At 38.9% G+C, this 25,729-nt stretch overlaps 2 protein-coding genes across 8 annotated transcripts in view; one reads left to right on the plus strand and one right to left on the minus strand.

Moving 5' to 3' along the window:
- Nucleotides 1-20,842, minus strand: part of arhgap12b (Rho GTPase activating protein 12b) — a 38,967-nt gene extending 18,125 nt beyond the window's left edge. For 2 of the 7 annotated variants that reach the window (XM_056772022.1, XM_056772021.1), the window contains exons 1-2: nucleotides 20,571-20,833; nucleotides 14,473-15,220 (exon numbers count right to left, since the gene is read on the minus strand). In XM_056772022.1, the coding sequence (XP_056628000.1) occupies nucleotides 14,473-15,144 (672 nt within the window). In that variant the 5' untranslated portion in view covers nucleotides 15,145-15,220; nucleotides 20,571-20,833. Of the gene's footprint in view, nucleotides 1-14,472; nucleotides 15,221-20,570 lie in introns of all 7 variants that reach the window. The other 5 variants (XM_056772018.1, XM_056772019.1, XM_056772020.1 and 2 more) reach the window with 5 other exon arrangements.
- On the plus strand, nucleotides 19,570-25,672 carry hexdc (hexosaminidase (glycosyl hydrolase family 20, catalytic domain) containing). The gene is made up of 13 exons (XM_056772025.1): nucleotides 19,570-20,014; nucleotides 22,609-22,721; nucleotides 22,802-22,917; nucleotides 22,990-23,077; nucleotides 23,264-23,428; nucleotides 23,607-23,790; nucleotides 23,896-23,967; nucleotides 24,066-24,264; nucleotides 24,344-24,426; nucleotides 24,557-24,629; nucleotides 24,746-24,844; nucleotides 24,970-25,059; nucleotides 25,193-25,672. The coding sequence occupies exons 1-13, from the start codon at nucleotides 19,975-19,977 to the stop codon at nucleotides 25,380-25,382; spliced, it is 1,512 nt and encodes a 503-aa protein (XP_056628003.1). The 5' UTR covers nucleotides 19,570-19,974; the 3' UTR covers nucleotides 25,383-25,672.
- Nucleotides 25,673-25,729: the final 57 nt, after the last annotated feature.

Below are 25,729 nucleotides of genomic sequence, written 5' to 3' on the forward strand. Positions count from 1 at the left end.
AAGGTTTAGAAATGGGATCACGGGTAATGGGATCTTTAAAAATCATAATTGTGTATTTATTGTTTTATTATGTGATAGACGCCATCATTGTATTAAACACATATAAGATGAGGACATAGCAAAAGCAGGATAGATTTTGAATACAGAAGACTGAGATTGTGTGTTTATTTAAAAAGTTGTGGTGGGGATGCTACTGGACAAAATGTTTGGTCCTGTCTCTCTCCCATCCCTCTTCCCACTTTTCTCTTGCTCTCTCTCTTTTTGGTGATGGATGGATGAACACTTGCAACTGCACTACAGCAAAGCTTAATGCCATTAACACCCTCTGCAACATCCTCCAAACATATTTCACACAGCACTTTCATCTACATAATGTTTGTGAAATGTTACTTCAGAACAACAGAATGTAGCAGAAGCATCTTGAAAATGACTAATCCTACCTGACCCAAGATCTTCAGCCTGTGACATTCAGGCGTAAACTCTCACAGATGGGGTGTTATGTGTACGCTTTTTGCATTGCTTTTTCATTACGTTGCTTTATATTGTGTTGGATTGCATTGTATTGCTTTCCCCAATGAATGCATACAAAATTCTACATTGAAAATGAGTTAATCCCAATTTTTGTGATTTTAAATATCTAACATTTTAACATAGTGAATGTATTTCTATCTTGACCGTAGTTTAGTTTTAGCAAGCTGCACTTTAGCAACATGTTTGTATTTGGCAGCATCCCTGTCTATTCAGTCACTTTACAGTGACCGTAACACAGTCAATTTATCAACCAATCAATAAGTGAGGCTAAGTTTTATTAGAAGCCTACAGCACAATATATCTTTCACATAACGTGTTCTTCCTCCACACCCACCTCCAACAGACAGCCCTCGAGAAGCAAAGCCCCTTGACTAATGAGAAAGTCTTTCATTAGTTTCTGTTGTGGTATTGCCTCTTGATAATTACACAGACTGTGGGTTACCACGCTACAATACAAGAGTCTTAGCAGGGTGAATTTAGCAGCGGTATGGTCACTACAACAGGCCTTATGTCCCAATGATAGCCATGTCATTTAAACATAAGGGCACTCAACAGTGCTCCGTCGAAGTTATGTGTGCCTAGGATGGGACTGCCAAGGAAGAGTAGAATAAGAGAAAGATAGATTGGTGATTGTCCTTAAAGGTGCTATGTGCAAATTTAGCAGGAACTCTTAAAGTAACAGAATACAATACTGTACACTTGGGCCCAGTTTCACAGACAATGCTTAGCTTGAGCCAGGACTATGCCTTAGTGGAAGTAGGATATTTAAGTCGCTTATATAAAAATGCCTCCGTAAAAACATTACTGGTGTGCATCTTGAGACAAAGCAATGGCAATGGTATATTTTAAGGTATGTCAGTGCACATTATTTTCAGTAAAGACAACTTGACCTTTCATTTCAGTCTGGGACTAGTCTTAAGCTTCGTCTTTGAAACCGTTCTTCACAGGGGTTTTCACAAACCTTACATAATGAAGTGTTATGTTTTTATTACCTTAAAATGAGCTATTTCTATCTACATACAGCGCGGGTCCACTTACATGGAATTCGCCATGTTGTTTCTACAGTAGCCCTAAATGGACAAACTCCTCTACAGAGCGCATTTTATAAATACGTTATCTCCTTAAATGTGACAACATCTTTGGTAAGTTTTTTTAAAGAGCATTTAAAATAGTCAACAATACCAAAGCTCAACACACAACGACAGCTGATGCCCTGACACAACCTGGAGGGGTCTTTATGGGGCTTATGTTGGTCTCCTTTCTGAACACACTAGGGAAACAGATTTACATACACACACGCATGTGCGCTTTACATGGACTCTCCATAGACGTAGGTAGACGAGTGCTAACCAACCACACAACTAACACTATGTCTAAGTCTAATTCATCGAACACACATTAATGCAGGTACAACACATCATGAACAGCTCTTTATCTGACTTTATTAATCATACTCATTTTTGACCTGAGAGTCTCTGCTCATTCTTTTTTAAGTGCTCGTACTCAAAATCATAAGGATTCATTTTGTCGTATCAGTTCACAGATAATTTGACTTCATTCCTCTGTCTCTCAAACACACAATCACATCACTGAGTAAATTGATCTGAATGAAAACCGAATGGGATAATCTTGTCAAGGTGAAACAAATTAACTGCAGGTCAAACAGCAGCATCAGCCAAACGACAACATAGAAAATGAGACGCAATGTTGCTATCACTTGTTGTTAGTCTTGACCGAATCCAATACAAGAACCCACAACCGTTTGTTTAGGAGCGATCACATTTAGCACGTAGATTGTTAACAAAGGTATTGTGTTCGATTTACTTGTGTGATTCCCTGGTGTTGGTCAATCACCCTTGTACACACAAGCCCAGCAGGGATAACGAAATGTCCTAGATGCTCGTCGAACGTCTGCCACGTCGACTAAAGGGGATGGCGGTTCTTGGTACAGACAGCACAATAGCTATTCAGGAACGGTTGCCCTCAGAACAACTCACACAATGACTCAACAAAGAGGAACAGAAAGATGAATACACAGACAGGGGCGATTTAGTAGAGACAGAAAGGATTTTCAAAAGTGTTTCCCAAGACACAGGCAGGATTGAGAGGAGGATTTTGGAAAGATTCAAGAGTGTTCTGGAAAAGTGGCTGAAAAGAAGATATATGACACATAGGGCTTGTGGGAAGGGAATTCCAATTATGCAAATCTATACAAGTCAATGGAGCAATATGATGCCATATGTTTGGTGAAGGACACCCATGCATGCCCTGGAGAAGACCTCTAGATGCAGAAATAGACCCAGAACAATGTGCCTTCTCACAATGGCAACAAAGCCAGTGTACTGACAGAACAAAGCGTATATGTGAGGACGCTTGTACAAACGACATGGGCTAATCAGCAAAATGATTTAAGCGGCCACAATGACGCAACCTGCGCCTGCCTCGCTGCCAACACAGCCTCAAAAAACAACTGACGTCATCTTTCTCTCCTACACGACATCATTCACCTCATCTCTTGAAGGTCAAGTTATACATGATATCACAGCACAAAAGTACAACGTTTCCGAGGCGTGAAAGAGTAGAATAGATGTATATTACAACATTTTGTTTTACATCTTCTATATTTACCTTATTGACAACATCAGACTAGCAAGAATCCGACATGGTAAATGTCTTCCATTTATCACACTCATTTTCCATTTCAGTGCACAGGCACTCACCCTGTATTTTGGACATCGAATATAAAAAAACATGTAGGACCGAAAGCGCTGAGAGAATGAAGACTATTCTTCTTTTATTGATGAGGGATACAGATGAAACAAAAGTAAAAAGTTAAGCTAGGCTTTCTGATCCAAATGAAGCCAAGCAGGAGTTAGAGAATATATCATGTTAAATATAGCAGCAGTGAAGTTCTGTTTTAATAGGTTAAATCATTAGGACTTAAACCATTGTAGAGTGTAAGAGAGAGAGAGAAAGAGAGCAAAGCAATGGCTGAGAGAAAGCAGGATGGGTAGCCTGGTACGCTCAAGGTCTGCATGCAGTGCACTGAGGTCAAATGTCATGGCACTTAAGGTCAACCGAGATGCAGTTCACACGCTCCGCAAAGTAAGGGTGCCATTTCAGTCGCCAATGGTCCTGTTGGTGCCTGTCAGGGTGTAGGTGCGAATGGGGTTGACACTGCTGGTTGCTTTTGGGAATTTATGGTTCAAAAGCAGTCTGCAGCGTACCATCGAAGTATATATAACTTATGTCCCATTATGTCCTATAATCTATATAATGTTTGTGTGTATGTGAGAGAGTAACATCAATGAAATGATGAGTCAGCAGTCTGGGCACATTTCATTGGCCGGCCGCAGAGAGTTGCTAGGCAGGGCTTTAAACAAAAGAGCAATGTTGTGATTGAACAGTGCCGGTTCAAGCTCTGCACCATAAGACTTCTGCTGATAATAGTCGCACGGCTATGTCTCGCCTAATGTCCAATACATCACACCTACTCACCACACACACTTTGAATAATGCATACAGCATATGCGTTTGTGTACAAGAATTGTGTTTGTGTTAGAGTCTTTGGTTATACTTCAGAATAAAAGGGAAATACCAAAGTCCAAAGGAGGCTAAATGCTTCACTCTGCAGAGAAATGTATGTGTAATTTGGGCACTTTTGTGTAAATCAGACATCAAAATATGAAATTTCCAGACCGGCTAATGTGCATTCCAAAGACATTTGTTTAGAAATAAAAGTCTGGCCGTCCAGTTTTACAGCTGCTAAAGTGTTGAAATGACAAAATAATTAAATTTTTCGGGTATCCAATCCATATAACTTCTCTACATAGATGCAACTACATTTAAGCATGTCAGAATCATAAGAGCCCAACAACTCAACGCTTAACATTTTAAGAGCTTGATTCCTCTCTGCATCCTCTTTCTCCACATTTTCCCATCTCAAGGTGACCCACATAGTACAGTGCTGTGCGTGATTAACTAGTATTAACCTGTCCCGGAAACCGCCAATCAAACAAGACTTTCTAGCATACTTTATCCACAGGGAATAGTCACCACCGGGCTGTGTTTTCTTCACTTTAACCTGCCAATTCAATAAGCACTTAGTGTTACATTTTTAAGAACACTTCAGAAACATCACTGTCAGCGCCAGCTCAGTCATAAACCATTAGACCCAGACAGAGAAGAAAACACGACTGGCAAGCAGCCCACACACAGCAATTGAAAGCCTTTGGTTCAATCTAGGTTTTAGAAGTTTTCTGCAAAAATAACAAATCAGGCATTTATCTATTAGAAGTTTGCGCTTATATATATATATATATTGTAACTGGTTGTAAAATTTAAATATCTTAAAGACAGACAGAATCACTGACAGCATCAGCAAAAGTGAAACTTGCAAAAAGCAAATGCAGAAAAATGCAGAAACAGTTGCTTGGCACAGACAGAGAGGAAACAGTATCACTGTGAGGAACAAAACGCCAAACACAGATAGGAAATGAAGTTCAACATAAGTGATGTCTGGGTTACAGGTGAGAGATGACCGCTAGAGTAAACAATGTGTGTTTAATAACATAAAATACATACCATTACCTTAAAAGTCAGGACACGTTAGACTTTTTAAAAAGCATGAGAGAAAAAACAAGAGTGAGAGAGATGGTGGGGAATTGATGGGTGAAAGGACATTGGATGTGACAGCGTTCTCCAGCACACCGGATTTGGCACATACAGATAACACACGTTTCTTGCCGAGCACCAGAATCTCCACCTTAAACCTGAAAATTAAATTATCAGAGGACGAGAGAGAAAGTGAAAGGAGACGAGAGTGGGGCATAAGCTTAAAGCTTCTGCATTCGCTGTCATGTCACTGACGTTTCCTTTACAGAGAGCTTTACCATCAAGTCTTGTTGAAATGTTGAAATAGGCGAACTAATTCAGTATTTTATCTAATTTCTATATAAACCATACAGTATATAAACTCAACATTTAAACTATGTTAAAAAAGCAAACTGTGGTTGAAATGAAATTTTGGTCGGACTTATCATCACAAAACTATGGGCACCTCCATTATCTCTAATGCAAAGTTATTCGTCTACGCGTCTCTGTGTACGTGTTTTCCATGACCACAGAGTTCCAGAACATCAATTCTTTGTTGTCACACCCACACATCTTGCAGCAAATCGTTCTGACGTTGTCTTTCTCCTGCCTCTCCGCTGACTGATTAGATGGGAGTACTTTAGTTGTAACAGAATGGCAAAGAGGCATGAAGACCTCTGTCAAATCTCTGATAATGTGGCTTTTGTCAGTCATTCAGTACTTTGGAGGCTCATTCTCTCCATATGTCATTCAATGATGACGGCATGGCTCCTTCAGTGTCCTACAGCTCCGAGACAAAGCAGACGTTTAATGCAGGTTAAACTGCTGTTTCTACTGGTGATTCTAGAACTTCCAAAGCCAATGAAGGAGCTTTTGGTCCCTGTGTGCATGCATGTTTACTGGTTGAGATTCAAAAACGCACGCTTAATGAACACAATGACACAGCATGATATTCAGACCACACAGGCATAAAGAATAGAGAAACTCCTGGCACGACCTCTATAAGAAGCTGTTTATAAAGACTTTTGATTTCTTTGAACGACACTATAGTCAAACTATCGTACCAGAAGCTCAAAACTAATGTATTTGGAAGAAAATTATCTTACACGAGTCAAACATCCAGAATACAGCTTTTTATCTTTAAGGCTGCCCCATAGACTATGCCTTCCTCTTTTCCTTTCAATTGTCTTCACCTTCCTTTTCAAGACTGACCTAAGTGCAGCTGCAGCGGGAATGTTGACTTGTTCACGGGAATGCTAACTTGTGCACGTGAGAGACAGTCATTTTCCCCAATGACTGGCCAAGAAGACGTAACGTGAGTCATGCGCAACTGCACACGTTCTTCTCACAATCATGATGGCTGACATGGGATCCACAGCTAGATCAATAACTATAGAAGCCATATGATTACGACAACCATTTCGGAAATTATTCTACATTATGGGATTTTTTTATTATTGATCGTACAGAGGTCAAAATTGTTGTTCTAATACGAAAAATATGGCACATCTGGTACAATCTTAAAAGTTACATTTTCTTGACAAAACTCCCCCAGAAAATTGTAAAAATTATAATATTCCAGAAGTGCCAGAAAATACGAATAATACGTTTTTCTGTTAAGTAAAACATCTTATTTTACACCCATCTTCTATATTTACATTCCATGACTGTAATTCGATTTTTTTTCCATATTTCAAAAATGAGTTAATATAATATACATAATTATGTTTTCAGAGGTGTCTTCAAAGACCTTACATAATGAGCCGTTATGGTTTAATTACCTTGAAATTATATTGAATTTCTATGTACATACAACTCTGGTGTCCTATCATGGAAGTCGCCATGTTGTTTCGTCAGTAGCCCTAAACAAACAAACTTTTCTACAGAGCACATTTCGTAAATATGTAATCTACTCAAGCAAAGAAGCTAAAACGTGACGACATCTTGGTCCTAACACCATGTCTACGCGAGATCCAACTCAACAAGAGACAACAGAACACATTATAATTAAACATTTTGTCCACACGTTGAATCGCGTCACCTCCGGTGAAGACTACAGTGTAGTCAGCCACCATAGTGCTTCGAAAAGGGACGGGTGAGCGTTGAAGTGAGCAGTTGCAATTTGCAACCTCACCGCTAGCTGCTGCTAAATTTCATACACTGGACCTTTAATATCATAATTTGATCAAATGTAATTCACATTGGTGGGAACAACTAAAAAATAAATATTTAAAATAAAACAACTTATACTCATCTAAACACTACAAAACTGGCTAAATACTACCCCTCGTAAGAGGAACAGACTCAAACACAGGCAGCTCTAAGTGTGTTTGCTTTGGCTCTTTAAACTCTCTTTGTACCAGTATAATGGGGCATGTTTGGGCACCCAGTGCTCACTTGCACAAACGCACACCCATCTCTTTCTTCCCAGTGGCACAGGCAGACAGCAATGTATCACTGAAGAAAGAGATGATTTTAACCTCTCCATGATGGACATAAAAGAAGAGCAAAAAATGATTTGTTTTTGGGCAGGCACGAACTGAATGCAGTCAAGAGTTGAAAGTGAGATTAGAGTGTGGTCCTAAAGTTATAAAAGATATAAGACTTGTCATGGCAAGAGGTTTGTGTAGGTTTTGCCTAGTTTGAAACTGAGAGCTTTGAGTACAAGAAGTCCCCACTAACATATTAGACCAAACTTTTGTGTGTCACACAACCCTTAATCCACTTCTTTTTTTATCCGTCCCAACCCCCTCTTTTGTATGGAGGTACCATAAGAGGCTTTTAAACAGGGGGGGGGGGGGTTTGGTGGAAGACAACAGCAAGGGAGAATAATGTGTGTCCTGCTATGATCTTGGGACAACTTATTGTCTACTAACTCAAATACACAACACAGTCAAGTGTAAACATCATTTCCCAAATTCTGAACTGATAAACAGATTAAAATCAGCAATTTCAAGCACTAAGAAAGAGTTAAAATGAAATTCAAGAACACGGACCATCCGATAGGCAGCAAGCAAGAGGGTTATAATAGTGAGAGTGGTCTTTGACTGGGGTCTCCAAACCAGCCTGACTAGGCAGTGTGTTAAAACACAAGATAAGCTGAGCTGATTTTCTGAGGATTACTGGGGGAGCGTCTTTTGAAGGATAACCCCAAACTGTCGCTCTCTTTGACATGCTTATCGTCATACAGGCCTCAGAGATTAGCACATTTATTCTAGAAGTTGCCTTTAGGGATGGCTGGATACCAAACTTCTGGTTTAACAGGCACGGGTAGCTTGTCTCAATACAAACTGACACATTTAGACAACCAATAAACAGTCATGGGAAATTGCCAATATTAGACTAGCTGGCAACAGTTAAAGCGATAGTTCCCCCAAAAATGGGAATTGGATGTTAAACACCCACAAGGCCATCCAAGATGTAGGCGAAATTGTTTCTTCAGAAGAAATGAAAGATCTTTGGCTGAAACTGTGGTTGTTTTAACTTTAAAAATGTAATTCCCATAAATTCTGACAACATATTTAAGTAGAAGGAAGCAAAATCATCAGTCTGTGCCAGAAACTGAACGTACAATCAAATTTAGATTTTGAAGTGAACTAGCGCTTAAAATATTAAACAGGTCCATGTCAATAATTAAATGAAACTACATGTTTTTGTAAATAAAGGTAATGGTACCATCTCAGGTAACACATGATTCACACACCACACTATCAAACCTTGCTGAATAGCAGAACATTGACATCTGGAATTTTATCATTGGTAAAATAGTATGGTATTGCGGTTTTTTACCGATATACCACATAATCTTATTGCCCATAGGAAATTCTCTAAATAACTTCTCTACAGTAAAATGTGACACATTTACTCATACAGTCATTAAACTCAATTCTCACTTGCCCTACATGTAGTAAGGGAAGTACATGATAAGGTCAAAGAGATCTCTTGCACATAGAATTAAAAATAAACCACATAGACACAAACTGTCACCCAAACAAGCACATGCTGTAATACAGAAAGTGCAAACAGATGATGGCAAGAGGAAGTTCTTCAGACAAAAGTTGCTTCCTGCAAGTCTGGTTCTGTACCAACTGAGTCACAGTAACAAAAGCTGTCAAAAAGAGAGAAAGTATGGGTTTGTGTGCAAGTGAAAGCTCACATCAGAATATACACACATACATCACGCAGACCAAATGTGGACGTACGTGAAAACTTGAAGACAGTGAAGTTCTTGCCTTTAAGAGGGAATCTTCATGTTGTCATTTTCAGCTGTGTAAACACAACATTACACCTCCAAAAGGTGAAGCCACAAAAACATGTCTAGTTCACATTTTACCACAATTTTTAGAACCCTTTTTAAAGAAAAGCATTTTACAGAAAAATAAATTGAAGAAACTGTAATGCAATAATTGTGAAGGCAGCGCTGCAAAAACGATGCATATGATCAGGGGTGCACATACGTTTTTCTATCTGGTTCTCTAGAGAGCACCTGGAGATTCGGTTTGGTGCTCACATTCCACATAGTGTCACAAATTATATTTACCTATTAAAAATAAAAGTAAAAAAGTAGCAATAGTGAACAATAAACTATATTACAAAATGGGATAATACTATATTTATATTATTTTAAAGTACACAGTACAAAGATTTTCTTCTTGTTTTTCTTTTTACGTTAGTAAATATTAATTTTCAACACCAATTTTTAAACCTAAAATGACAACCTTTCTGGTTTTGGCAGGTTGCTTGGTAGTGCACTTGCGAGCGCACATGGAGACTTGGTAGGATCGAGTATATCATAGAGAAGCACAATCTGCGTGAAGTGTCAAGTTTAAACAGCTTGTTCAGGTTTTATGACATTCACCTGACTTCTCCTTTTCTGAGGTCAGTCAAAAGCAACAAATGTCAATTTTCCATGCTTGAGAGATACATCAAACATATAATGGTCTTTCAAACGCAGCAGGGCACACGCCACACCGAGGCCTATCTCCACAGTGACATCCATTTGATAAATGAACTCATGAGGAGCAACAGTCGGGAGGGGGGGTGATCAGCCAATCACAAACAAGGACAGCCGGGGCCTGTGGCCTTGTACTTCCTATCCCCTTTCAACACACTGAGATGTTGACAACTGATATATTTAGACTAGTTTAAGCACATGTAATACGCACTGCACTGGAAGGTGATTCCCGAAGGAAATAAGAACACATGGATATGTCTGCTGACTGCAAAGTGTGTGCACGTGTGTATCAAAACACTGAATTGTGTGGTTTAGTTGTTTGTTGTGGACTACTCTGGATCATTCTACACTCCTGGTTCACTATTGTCACACAGAGGGGCAGAATGTTCTGACTCACAAAAGCGCTTGTTCTCTTTATTATAAGGTCGCTGCTATAATGTCCTACATCATCATGAGATGAGAGACATGTTATCTCAATTCAGTCATAAACACACTTGTGTCTCTGTTCGAATTTAGCCTCTTCCGCAACAAAGTGTTTTGTCTTGGGGTGGGTGCAGCGGTTCTGAATGGGAAAAACATTAACTGGGCAGTGTTGGAGAAGAAAAATCTGTAATGCTTGGAAAAGTGGTGTCATAATATCCTGATGAGAACAGCACAGATGGAATGTACTTTTTTGGGGGGAGTGGTGTTTTTTTTTAATATTTAAAAACCAAACATGGGGCAGAGATGTATACACAATATTTGGGTATAATAGGCATTATAAATCAAAACATTCAAACGATTCACATTGCCCTTCTAACCTTGTGCTTGCTGGGAAAATGTGACAAAGGAGGCAAACAACGGAGCTTCCATCTACACACCTCCCATTTACTATTTTTGATTTTCTGTATCTGTAGTATGCAAAATGCACACTATACAAGGTATACTGTGCGATAAACAATATCCCTCGATGCAATGCGTCATACCTGACTTTCCATTTCGAATGCGAAAAAACAACTGGAGGCTACAATAACTAGACAGCAACAATTTAAGGCATTCCAGACATTACTTGTGTGCACTGGGAGAGAAACATCTGTCAACTGCGATACGGATGTCGGATTACTTAATATCTGCAAAACAGTGCACACAAACACACGCACACACACAGGAATATAATATTGTATATTTACGCATGTAAATATAAAAATGACTTTCATTCTTCCATATAAATGCTCACTCACAACAGCATCACTACTTTTACTAATATAATCAGTACATAATGTACTATTACTTTAATAATTCAAATGTACCATAAACTGCATCAACATGGTGGATTATCGATCAAACATGCATATAGATTTTGATAAATTACTGCGAAACAGATCAAAAAGAAGCCCATTACATCTAGTATAGGTATGTTAATCCTATAGCAAGTGTCCAAATAAAACAATTCATGAAATATTTGGGAATATTCAGAGTAATCATCAATTAAAAAAAAGGTTCTACAAAATGCAAAAACTTTAGGGTAAGGAATAATAATTATCTTTTCATAAAACACTAGAGTTACATACATATGTCATGTAGTCTATATAGTGATTATAATAAGTATTATGTATAAACAACATATATTATGTCCCTATTAAGGCAACCAAGCAAATGTGTGTTTGAGAGAGAGGCTAAACTTACCTCACCCTCTGGGCAAATTCTACCCCAAAAACATCTCAGCTGTACTCAGTGAGCTGATTATCGAGAGATGGAGAAAAAGTGAGAAAGATGCACCGACAGCATACTCATACCCACCTCATCCAAAACACGTGCACACAAACATCAATATACCAAGCGTCCAAAGGCTTTCAGTCAAAAGTCCATATTTGGACAGGAACAACAAGGGACAGCAGGAGAGAGAGACAGAGAGAGATCTTTGATACTAGAGTAAATATTAGATTTGGGTGAGCTGGGATGTTTTTTTGCCCATCACGACTGGTTTTTTATTAAGTTAACTCACAGATCCTGGTTGTGTGTGTAACTTGGACAGGAATGGCAAGAATGTTTGGGGCCTCCTTTACTGTTAATTCAGGGAAGAAGCTACAGGATTTGGACTGAAGCGGAACACAATCAAACACTCTTTGGGTTCCTTAAGAGTTTGTCACAAGAGAAGAAATGACTTCACACCAATGACATACAACTACATCTTCAAAACAGGTGCAAGTTAGTGTGCCTGCCCCGAGAGGCCACAAGAACATCTGCATTGTACGATACGATATAAAATGGGGCATTGTGTGTTACACCACAATAGCAACATGTCATCAACCTAATCCTGCTATTGCATAAATCTACAGACAGAAGATCAAATATAAATACAAATAATCCCTGACATCATGTAAACGCAATCGCAGAGACAAATGCACAAAAACAGACAAATCCATAAAAGAAGCTGTAATATCCAGACCGCAGACAATGACTGTTAACACAACAGAAAACACCCTGCTGAGGGGGCTGAATTTCATTTTGTGCAGCTGCCTATCAGAATAAATGCCAGATTTCTGTAACAGAGAGTAGCTATTCATAATCTTTTTTATTAGAGATGACATGTTACTAACCCCTGGTCGAGCATGCTTGTGTGGCTCCGATGGCTTAATATTATTCTAAACTATGTGACCATCGTAAAAGGATGAATATTTTTATAAGGAAAGAATTAACTAAAGTGAAGCAGGGCAAATTGTGTGCGCAAATCTGCTTCAGGGGATGAAGATAAAGATGGAGCAAAAAAGGCGAGAAATTGGGGTTCTAAATCCATCCTCTGGGCCACTATGGTGGAGTGCTGAGAGGAACGGATTCGGACTTCAAGAGCGCAGGAGCCGTCTGTTCGAAAAATGGAGCGAGAGGTTAGCGGGGAAGAGAAAGGTATCGTGGCCTCAAAGTAATTAAAGGAACAGTTCACCCTATTCAATTCTTTTGGTGTTTCGCTACTTGAGATATAGCAGAAAAGTAATACTTATTGTATTATGTTTATTAAGATTTAGAACGACTTAAAGGCGGCTAAATAAAGATAAAATTGTTATATTTGAAACAATTAATTAAACTTTTAAGAACAGGTACATACAGAATAATAAGGGATAGTTGCTGATGTTGCAGGGGTGATTAAGTAACCACAGGGTTTAGCATTAGCAGCTAACCCTGTCAGACAAAGCCTAACATGACAAATCCCTAAAAAGCTCATAGTCTTGTATAGCCTTTTTAAGCGCTTGTCTGTTTGTGAGTGACATTACGCATCTGACTTGGAATCTCATTTTAAAAAAGCATCATCATTTTCCTTAATGTATTAAAATCAACAGAAAGTGGTAAGAAAATGATCTTGACATTGCTAAAGATATCTCTTCTATGTTTTACAAATCTGGAGATGTCAAAAGGACAACTTTTACATGATAAGCTGCAGGTTGAAAACATTTTCCTCATCCACACTGCGTCTCCAACTCAGAGGACATGAATTTCCCAAAGTACATCACTCTACTTCATTCACACATATACACAGGCACACAAAACGGGGGCAACAACACGATCTAGCCAGATATGACCTACTTTCTATTCTCCCACAATCCCCTTTGTTCCCCCAGCAGCACCCTCTTTCAACCCAAATGCAGAGAGAAAAGGGGGAGGAGGGTAGCAAGTTTGCAACAAAGACTAAACCCCCAATTTCACAAAATGCACCTTGGGACACCAACAAAACACAATAAATTACAGAACTGAAATTGAAAATTTAAGAACCATTTCTTTTTATGAAGTCCAACAGGTTATATACAGTAAACTATACGGTGATTTCAAACTCTGTGTCGGTTTCAAAACCAGTCAATATGCAGTGAATAAAACTTCTATGAGAGAACAAGAGAAGTCAAATGGTGAAATAAAAAGGATTGCAAGATAAAGAGAAGACCGTTTTCTGAAAAAAAAAAAACTGACAGGAGACGTGTGTTAATAGGATTGTTCTCCTAAAAACAAATATGATCATGTTTGATTCATTAAAAGTCATACAAAGCCTTACAAACCTTTCTTCTGTTTAACACAAAATAAGATATTTTGGGAAATGTTTCAATGTTTTTTTTTGGCCGTACATTACAATATCAAAAAGTCAAAGGAAACCAAAGTTGTTTGGTTACCAACCTTCTTTGAAATAACTTATTTTGTGTTGTGTAGAAGAAGAAAGTCATACATGTCTGGAATGACAAAAGGGTAAATGATGAATTAATTTTTATTTTTTGCAGAACTATTCCTTTAATGTCAATGTAGGCAGAAAGTGTAAGGAGTTTCATTAGTCTGGTAGCTGTTGTAGTTGTGCAGTAAGAACAGTCTCAATCCTTCACTTAAGGCTGTGTGACTTTCTTGAAAGAGATAGAGAGGATAAGTTTACTTGTTCATACCTGCATGTGTTCGGTAGAGCTGCTGCTGAGCTCATCTCCAGATTCTGAGTCATTTCTCATCTTCTCCAGCCCATCTCCTGGTGACACGCTCCCATCCGTATCCACCGACGACCCGCCTGAGAGCTTTCCTTGCTCTCTCGGTGGGGACTCCGCTCGCCCTTGCGGCAACGTGCGGTTGCCGTGGTGATAGTTATGATGGTTGTTGTTAAGCAAAGTTAGCTCAGCAACAACGCTCTTCATTCCTGAGTTCTGATTGGTGTCCCGCAGCATCAAAGGCGGGGTCTGTTGCCCTGGCAACGGGGAAGGTGTTGTCAAAGGAGGCGGATGCCCAAAACTGGCCATTTCCGTGGGTGCGCGTTGGTTGAGGTTTTCGCTCGACGTCCGGCACTGTCCGATCTCCAGGACGTTGGGGGGTTTACTGCGAGGCTTGGGCGGCGGCGGCATGAGGGCTCGCCTGATTTCGCGAACATACTGAGCTGGCACGTAAAAAGCCTTCGTGCCCTCTTCTCTACGTACCTGCCACCAGTCCTCGTTGGTTTTGCAAACCAACATGTAGCATTCCCCCTGCCGAATGGAGATGAGTCTGTCTTTGGCCTTGTACTCGTAATCATACTCCACCTCGATGTACACCTGCCCGGGAGCGACGGACAAATCGCAACCTTTTTCCGTCATGACTCAGAGTTTTTATGTGCCAGATTCAGAAGACGGACTCTGATCGGATCAACATCTGGTATGTGCCCATTACCCTCTGCGGAGCAAAAGGAGAATGAGATATTAGCCAAGCATGACACTAACCAACACCAGTCATTTCAGCATGAAAACACAGATATGATTAAACGTAATGAGAATCACACACAAACAAACACTTAAAGGAGATGTGCTACTGTATTTTCTGGCATTGAGGGCAGACGCACGGTAACCCAATCACGCGTGACGACACCATGGCAACCAACATATCAGTAATCCAATGATCAAATTACAATGACAGTTCCAACAAATAGACTTGACCCCTCTCTCACAGTCTCTCACACACCGATCATTGAATGAACTAAGTGACATTTTCCAGAGATCCCACACGCTTTTCTGTCACTGTGCATCTGTCTGCCACGTATCCCTCGTGTACATACATACATCCACAATCCCCTAAGCACCCTTGGGTTAAATATATACTGCCGCGTTCACACATGCTGCTTAAAAATGATGGACTCTGACAGCCTGGGGTCGGATATAAAGATCGACTGGATCCGACCTCTTTTTATACTCAATTTTTTTTGTCTTTTAGCCCATGTGTATTAGAAAAAAGGTGCAAAGTGGCACCGATCCAACATCACTGGTTTAATCTTATGACGGGATGCTTGTGGCTTGCCAACAGTCCATTCTTTGACCTAACTGATGCACAAAGCACACAAATGGCGGGCACTTTCTTGACCCTTGGATGAGAGACAACAGTAACTGTAACTGGAAGGAGTTACCAAGATATCCATGTGAAAACTGTATATTACAAATCCACACTCTAAGCTTACATGCTGTTCAAATGACTATACTAAACATTTAGAAATAGCAATAAATATACAACCTGCTCAGTAAGTGTGAAGCCATGCGGTGCTGTCAAATTCTAGATGTGGATTTGATGCAACATGAGGAAACTCTCAAAATAGCCATCCTGGAGAAGGGCTAAGGGGTTTCTAAAACTGTACACAACCCAATACTGTAACCAGATACAGGGTAGACTAGACTAATCTCTCCTCTGTGAAGACCTTCAACTATCCTAATATCAAACATAGTGTGCCAACTTCAAGCAAAAGGAAAATCATCCTTAATTTACATATTTTTTTTTAACTAGCTCTCATTTGTTTATCAATATGACAATCTGGTTTTCTTAGGTCCTCCTTATCTGGCCTGGCTTTTATCAGAACGTTTGAGGCTCATAAACCCTCATTGAATCGGGTTCTGCATTCATGAACTCTTTGGGTAAACCTTGAGTGTTAGCCTTGGGTTGAGGAGGTTAGCTTTCTCTTTATGATTGTGTACAAACTCTAAAATATGAGGTCTATCAACAATCAGTCCAGTTTTAAAGGTCCAGTGTGGATTATTTTGGGGGATCTATAGATAGAAATGCAATATACATAACTATGTCTTCAGAGGTGTATAAAGACCTTACATAATGAAGCGTTATGTTTTTATTACCTTAGAACGAGCGATTTCTATCTACATACACAGCCAGTCCCCTTACATGGTATTCACAATGTTGTTTCTATTACATTTACCCTAAATACACAAACTGCTCGACAGAACGCGTTTTGTTAATACGTTGTCTCCGGTAAAGAAGGGAAAACGTGACAACATCTTTGTCCTGTGTCAGCCACCCTACTGCTTTGAATGAGAGGGTTGAGCAGTAGAGTGAGCCGTTGGTTGCGAATCCCAACTTCACCGCTAGATACTGTGTAGCAACCTACCCGGACCAACCCTGCATTCCTCCACCCACCTCTTCTACTAGACAAGAAAGTTACTCAACATTGATGAGTAGAGTAGAGCGGACTGCAATCCATTCTCTATTTTATTTCACAGTATGCACTAAAGACTCAAGACGGCCTTGGCAACAACTTTAAAATGTCACATCCTTTTACTTCACTCACATAACAGATTAAGTCTTACTGCAGTCAGTCTAATATACAGAGACTTAACACAGTGTTTCCGTTACTGTTACGTCCTTGGCAGACACTCTTATCTAAAGTGACATACATTGCACTCAAGGTGCATTTAAACCATTTGCATTTTCTGGGAAACAAACCTTTGATCTTGTTCTTACTAGGACCATTCTCTACCGGCTCTCCAAAGGGGAACTTTTAAAAATGTACTGTATGCTATATATAAAGGATAAAGGGCTTTTACGCAAATGTTTTTGAAATAAAGAATAAAAGACAACCCAAATAGAGTTTAGCTCTTTGTGTGAAATGATACTGCGAGACATAGTGAGGTCAAACAGGGACACATGTCAAACTCAACTCAGAACATTCAGTTCTGAACTAACAACGCACATTTAGTCCTATTAAGACAGAGAGAAGAGAACATCAGGTGACATTCAGTCTACTGTAAAATGGCTATTAATAAATTATTCTGACAGATCAACACTTCACTTTATCAAACAACAGGTAGTTCCAGTCTGCATGTAGATACATCTGAACATAGACTTATTTTGTTTCTCTCAATGTAACGCTTCTAATGGAAAACCTCCATATGTGTCCTCCACTAATCTGCCGGTGCCCCCAGACACCACAAACCATACCCTGATCTAAACATAGAACATCTCTCCCCCTCTCTACCAATTATATCCATATTTACACACATACAGATCATAGGGAGTGATACACTGTTAGAAAGTTTTGTCTCACAGTTGTGCCATAAAAGAAAGACACATCGCAGACATCCATGACTCACATTATGTGTGTTATTAAAGAAATAACAGCATTTAATTAAGAAACAATTAAGTTTTAAATCATTTGTACAACAACATAGAATAAAACCTGGTTAGCAAAAATATTTTCTAAATGGTGACAAAAAGGGGATTGTTCAAATGATCCAAGTTGAAGGCTATTTACTGCACCTAGACAATGTACACCAAACCTTCCAAATACTTCCTGTTGAACTCAAACTGACATATATTCAGTATAAAGCTGGTGAAGTCACCTCTAAGTAACAGATGAAAACAATTCTTATAAATACGTTTTAGCAGAAACAGGCTGATTTAATATAAAAAGTAGCACACACAAGGATTTTATTTCACCACATGTCTCCCACTTTGGATCTTGACCGCTAACCAAAAAGAAGCTCTATGAACAAGAAGCAGATGGATGGTTTCCTCTGGGTGTGAGAAAAGTCTTGCTGTGGCCAACACATGAAAAAATTACTATTATATTCTCAAGTTCACAGGCGGAAAGAAATGTCATCTCTTACTGAGAGAGGGGGTCATTTCAATGCAATTTGTCTGAATCTCAAAAACATAACCTATATAGGCTATATACCGGAAGGAAAATGTTATTCTGCCAATTTACTTCAATGGTATATGCATCTCTTACAAATCTGATAAGAGAAAACACCAGAGCATCTCAAAAAACCCATTCAATTTACAGACCAGAGATCAAAGCAAAGTATGGGTGAGATGGCCACAAACACTTGACCTTGTACAAAAACACATGTCTCTGTTAACTTAAATATCACTGTTAACAAAGAGAACTAAAGCGTGTTTGACATTTTCACTCTGAATATGATCACATTAGACATTGTAACATGGTGGTCTTTTTCATTATGTAACATTTAACAACACTAAAGGCCACAGTGACCTATTTTAAAGTCAAGCAGGGGTACATTTACTAAGAAAAGGGCAGGCAGCATGGCAAGATTACAATAGAGATGCGTTCGCCTACAAAAACAACCACATGTTTGATTCCTAATCTGAAATCTGGCTTTAAATGCTGTTTAGATACTAGTACGCAACAAAACATCCGTCGCAAACACATCCTGCACTTCTGAAAAATCCTGAGATTGGACAAGATTAGACTAGATCGGTTAGAAGAATTCCTTTTTTTGTTTGGGCAATATGACAGCTGTTTTGGATTGACTTTAGACTTCCAAAGACTGGAAGCACAAAATTATTATATTTGCCTAAAAACTTCATTCCAATCCTGTATGACTTTCTTTCTTCTGCACAAAAAAATAAAGAAAAAGAAAAACGATGCCAACCAGACAACATTGGACCCCACTGACTTCCTTTGCATGGACACAAAGACATTTCTTAAAATATTCCATTAAGGTTCGACAGATAATACTCACATACATGTTTAGAAATGTATATTTTTAGGAGTACGGTCCTAGTAAAGAAAGTGGCTTAGGTAAAGTTGTCATTTTTTTTAAAACATGTCATGGTGCCCATCACTTATCTGACATGGCTTCTCATTCCATTACACGACTTTCACCTAAAGAACAACATCTCTGCTTAAACAGATAAAATAAGATTAAAACAAACTGGTTAGCTGAGAAAAGCAGAGGCAAATTTTCTCAATTTCAAAAGGTCTGACGTCTAGAAATGTTTCTTCATCATCGTGTTGACTTCAATCGAATGACTCCCTTTAAGACCCAATGACTCCCATTCTGATTAAACAGTTTTCTCGTTTGCACAAACAAACACCAAGGCTGGACAAAGACAGTCAGCATAAAACTGGTTTGTTTGTCTAATCCACTCAGCCACTTAGCCGCCGTGAACACAAAGTGACCTTGCAGACGGGATCGACATTACTTTCTAAAGAGTTTTTCTCTCGCCTGAGCATCTCAGGAAACACCTCTGATAAAATCTACGTATGTCATCTTTCAGTCGACAGTGGCGAGTCTAATATGAGCCGTCAGAAACCCATGCGCAGGGCTGTTTCCCCGGGTTACCAGCCTTTGTTTGGGTAGGGACCGGAATGGTCAATCATCACGGCCGCTAGTGTAGTCCCTCCTCCCCGGATGAAGGAACTGTCTGGGGCCGCTACAAAAGGGGGAAGGGGTAAGATACGTATCGGTTCGATTCAAAAACTTTCAGTCAGATGAAATAACGGTGTTCCTCGAAGAAACGTTGACTGGGATACGTGACAACATGCAGAGACAATGATGCATCACAATAATGCAGAAAAATCGTTGCCAAAGAGAAAATCAATGTGCCAACCACCGACACTAATTTTATATCTATAATAACTTTGATACAACGTTCGTTCTTTGTTATTTTAAATTAATGACAGCTTATTTCTCACATGCCACGCGAAAATGAATCTCAATACAGCAAATACATTCGAAACGCAGTCTAAAATATCTAAATAATTGAAGCAAGAAAATTCCGTGTTGAAATAAAACGACTGCGATTGAAAAGCCCCCCAGAAGCGTTTTGCCGCAGCGTGAAAACAGGTTCCCAACCACAGCCCCCGAGAGCGGCTCTCGTGGTTGAAGTGGTTGGCCGCAAGGTAGCAAACCGCTGTGCAACAATCAATCCAAACAATGCAACTCTTTATGCTTGCAACAATGCGCCTTTGAAGCGTAGGAATGGACGCAAATCTGCGCATACTGACCTAGTGTTCAGGAAAATCTGGGAGCGGTCATTCCCGTTAGCTGGAAAAGTGTTTGTAATAAAGTTTCCCCGGTCTCTGTAGTTGCAGTCCTCAGCACTTGCGTTTAAAGATACTGCGCGGCAGCGACACAAAACACACGATCCGTCTGCCTCGCTTCCAATCGCAATCGTTCTCTGTGGGTGAGTGCGCGTTCGTGCCACTGCGCACTCCCGCCTGTCCTGCGAACATCTTTCGGACTGCTGATGCTGCTGGGTTACTGCGTCAGGCCCCCTCGCGGAGCTGCGGCTCTTCATGCTTCTTCTGTTTAGCGAAAATGTATGGAGCTTTGGGTGGTTCTGAAGGCACAAAACATATTTTCTATTTACCTACATTTTTTTTTTAGCTTTTTTGACAATGCACAGGTCTCAAAAATATATAGATATATCAGAGAAATCGTTTTTTACAGTACTGTTTTTAGAAATGTCCACTAGAGTGCGACATTTGTTTGATTTCACATGCTGTTGCGCCTTCACATGACATAGCAAGTATTTTTCACAATAAAATACATAAACAAGCCTTAACTTAAACGTATATATTTCAAAACATATATGCAATTAATTTATCTGTACATTTATTTGGTTACACTTCACCATGAGGTGCTATTTGTTAACAATTACTTAATGCATTAGCTAAGATGAACTAACAATCAACAACAGCATTTATTAATATTAATTCATTTTCATTTCAGCATTTACTAATAAATTATTACAATCAAACGTTGTCACTGTTAACAATAGTTAATGCACAATGAACTAACATGATTCACTGAATTGACATGAACTAATTGACAATTGTTTTAATAAATGCTGAAAAACTAAATTGTTCATTCTTAAATAATGTTCGCTACTGCATTTACGAGTGTTAACTAATAGCACATTATTGTAAAGTGTTACCATTTATTTTAATGCACGGGTGCTTTAATCACTCGTATTGTAAAATAATATCACCAAAGACTATATATACCAAAAGGCGAAACTCTGGTGCCTTTTGGGAAACAGCGCGGCCGCCATTTTGGGGTGAAAATACTTGATAATAACTGACACGGTTTCTAGCGAGCCAAGGCTTTTGTCATCATATATATTCATCATTCAGGTTGAATTTCAGCTTTAATGTTTTTTTTTTTTAACAAATCAGCACATTTTGCCATGGCGACAGCATTAAAGGGATCCTTCAGCCAAAAATGAAATTTCTGTCATCATTTAATCACATTTGAGTTGTTCCACATCTGTATTAATTTCATTGTTCTGATGAACACAGAGAAAGATATTTAGAAGAATGCTTATAACCAAACAGATCTTTACCCCATTGACTTTTTTATGTGCAACACAAAATAAGACATTTTGAAGGATGTAGGACAGCAAATAGTTCTTGTGCACTTTTGACTACCAATCTATTTTGTCCTACTATGGTAGTCAATTTTCTGGCTAAATCTGTCTGTTTATAAGGGATCTTCCAAATATATTTCTCTGTGTTCAACAGAACAAAGAAATTTAGACATATTTGGATTTCGAAGGTGACTGCACGATGACAGAATTTTCATTTTAAGTGAAGTATCCCTTTAAGCCGAGTCGCTTTCACCCCAAAATCGCGGAAGCGCTCTGCCGGTGTTGAAATGAAACGTTCCGTCGAGTTTCGCCTCTTGGTATTTATATACTCTTTGATATCCATGGGCCTGAAGAGATGACTTCTACATTATTTCCGGTTTTAAAAGGAAGCAAGGTACTTGAAGTCCATCGTCTGATTTGCTATATGTTAAATAATGCGCGTAAAACTACATTTCCCGTCGTACTTCAGAGAGGAACTTAAACAGATTCGTAGGTGTGTGCTGTAAAGGATGGTAAACATAGGCAGGTTCTTTCTTCTCGAATGAAGAAGAGGAACCGTTTGCTATTTGTATAGTCAGTATTATTCAATTTACAAGCATAGCATTTTAGTTGTGGCTTTCACAATGTGTAGTTTCGGTTAAGGAAGTGACTGTACTGTTTATAAATCCTTTAAGACAACTATTTTTACTGTGCTGAGCCTGCTATGGACCTATCATTGCGCAATGGCAAGAAGTTTGTCCATCTGGACTTAAAAGGGGCACCTCCAAACATTGGCTATCTATTTGAGGTACATCTCTTTGTGTAGTTTTTAGCTAATTCAAAAGTGCATGTAAAACTGAGTAATTGACCATAATTATGTTTCCCCAGTTGATCCAGTTATTTGCTGATCTCGGTGCCAATGGCTTGCTTATTGAGTATGAAGATATGTTTCCCTATGAGGGAGAGCTCAAAGTTATTCAATCCAAGGTTCAGCCTCCATACAGGTAAGCTTTAAGGACGTGTCTAAAAATATATGTTTTGGTTATAACGGTAGATTACTTTTTTTATTTATACAGCCGTGAGGAGATCATGTCTATACAAGAAGCTGCCAGCAGCAGAGGGCTGGAGGTCATTCCCCTGGTGCAGACGTTTGGACATTTGGAAGTAATTATGGAACATTTGTAATTTACATTGAGATGCATGTAAGAGACATACATTGAGAGACATATAAAATCAACTACTAAAGTTCCTCATGTTATAAAAAGATAGTAATATCTATATGAACAAATACACATTTATTTTACATTTCTGAACTCTTTATTAGCTAAGAGAATTGTGTTTTTATTTCAGTTTGTCCTGAAGCATGAGATCTTTAGAGAGCTGCGCGAGGTAGACAACTGTCTGGGCACCCTGAACCCACACCGTGATCAAGGAGTTAAGTTGGTGCAAGAGATGCTACGTCAAGTCATGGAACTCCACCCTAAAAGTAGCAAGCTACACATCGGAGCGGATGAGGTACAGTCCAACTCTGTACTATAGAATCAATCGATCAGTCTTTTAAAAAGACGTTTTCTTTCATTCCTGCCACTAAACATTTGACCAAGAGGTCAGTTCAGTTCTTGCAATGAGGAATCACATTTAAGTTAAAGGTGCTTGCTTTATGTTGGTTATAGTCATTTGTATTTTCACACAGGTGTATATGCTTGGTCTTGGAGACGAGTCTAACCAGTGGTTAAGCATTCCTGGTCACAGTGTTAACCAGCTTTTCCTCAGTCATGTCATTAAGATGGCAAAGGGCATTCGAGAGACTGTCCCAAACCTTAATCTGATCATGTGGGATGATATGCTCAGATCCATGACCCCTGAAACTATTAAAGGTAACCATATTACACATTCACACCATTTTTTGAAAACTTTTCTTACAGTATTTAACGCATTTTTTTTTAATATTTTACATATAATACAATTTCTGTTTTTTTTAGAGAGTGGCCTTGTTGGATTAGTACAACCAATGTTGTGGGACTACAATCCCACTCTTGATGTAGCAAACACTGGTATGTTGGCTCAGCAGTTTAACACTGTTATGTTGAACCCAAATACTTAATCATAATGGATAACTATAAATGTATCTTCTTGCATTTATTCTTTGCAGTAATGCTACTTGAACTATATAAATCTGCCGGTATGTCACAGCAGTGGGTCGCCAGCTCATTCAAAGGCTCGACCATTGTGCACACTTGTGTGACCAGCACTCAGAGGCATGTGGACAACCATGTGCAGTGGCTCAAAGTGGCATCCAGCATTTCAGATGGCATTGAGCTACAGGGAATTGCACTTACTGGATGGCAAAGGTTGGGTGATTTTCCTGGCTGTCAGTAGAATTGCATCTGATTGTTGGCCAACACAATGACATGTTTTTTTTTGCTTCAGATATGACCACCTGTCTGTTTTATGTGAACTGATGCCCGTGAGCCTGCCCTCTTTGGCTTCCTGTTTGCAAACTCTTCTTTATGGTCTGTCTTTTGGAGTGAAACTACTTTCAATTGAGTTGTATTACTAGTACTTATATTATAGAACTATGATTTTTATATATTATTGTGATTCATATTATATAAATCAGTATATATGGTCTTTGTGATTCAGGTAGCTTTAATGAAGAAGCTCAGAAGAAAGTGTGTGCGACATTTGGCACTTTGGAAGTAGAAGACACAGAGAGGTACCGCACCTTTACGCTGATGTCCTATAAAAGGATTGAATGAGTGTAACATAATAAACCCCATGGGTTACTTTAAACTAGGCTAATTTACAGAATTTTTGGCCTCTGTGTCCCAGATTGTCTTCTACCTTTGCTGGGGCGAAACTAGCAGCACTTATAGTGCAGTTGGCGTCTATGCTGGAGTCTGAAGAAATCAGACATTTTCACAACAATATGTGAGTTTAGGGACATTAGAGTCTTCCATTTGAAAGTTGGTCAGACCAACACTTTGACTTGTAAGCTTTAGAACTGCTGATAGCATCCTGTTCATGATTTGTATGCATGTTTGTATGCACACTAGGTATGTAAGGGGCTGGTTCACACCCTACCACAGACAAAAGAAGATCATTAACCCACTCATTGCAGAACAAATTAAAACACAAGCAAAAATGTGAGTCTTTTATTAATCACTTTTATGTCGAATACCTTTATCATTTATGAAAACAGGATCATTTTGTAAGCCAGAATTTGTATATTTCTTAAGCTTAAAATGCCCATGGTTTTCCTTCTCCCTCTTCAAACAGGATTATTGATGCTTTGGATAGCAGTTTGCATGAGGTGAGGAAGGAGATGTGTCTGTTATATCCAGATTCTACAGTACAGGAATGGGTGGACCAACATGTTACCCCAGTACTGGAGCCTCTGCAAAACCTCACGAGAGACATTGAATCTGTTTTAAGTGATGTGGGTCTTTGCATTGAGTCTATGTCATAATGCTGGTCAATAAACCTTATTTGAAATGTTTTTTATTATTATTATACTTAAATTGGACTGTAAATGAACAACTAGTGGAAATTGTGAACTACTAGTAGAAAGTGTAAAAAAAACGTTTTTATGTAATATGATAACAAAAATGCATTATAGTGATTGGTTCAATCATATAGTCATTGGATTATTTTAATGATAACCAACCAATAATCACATAAAAATATATTTAAATCCGTATTATTGAGTTGCTATTTTATAGCTCTATGCCTGAAATAAAGAAATGCCAAATCATTTTATATAGACTCTTATTTTGTGACGTACGCGTTATCTTAACCCGGAAGCGATATATTCAG

The sequence above is a fragment of the Triplophysa dalaica genome, chromosome 17, assembly GCF_015846415.1.
Source record: "Triplophysa dalaica isolate WHDGS20190420 chromosome 17, ASM1584641v1, whole genome shotgun sequence".
Classification (NCBI taxonomy): domain Eukaryota; kingdom Metazoa; phylum Chordata; class Actinopteri; order Cypriniformes; family Nemacheilidae; genus Triplophysa; species Triplophysa dalaica.

What these genes read in the sequence shown, in the direction of transcription:
- hexdc (XM_056772025.1), top strand. Translation starts at nt 19,975, where the DNA reads ATGAAGGAACTGTCTGGGGCCGCTACAAAAGGGGGAAGGG. An exon ending in CGCTACAAAAGGGGGAAGGG is followed by an intron (nt 20,015 to 22,608) that starts GTAAGATACGTA and finishes AAATCCTTTAAG; the next exon opens with ACAACTATTTTTACTGTGCT. An exon ending in GACCCCTGAAACTATTAAAG is followed by an intron (nt 23,791 to 23,895) that starts GTAACCATATTA and finishes TGTTTTTTTTAG; the next exon opens with AGAGTGGCCTTGTTGGATTA.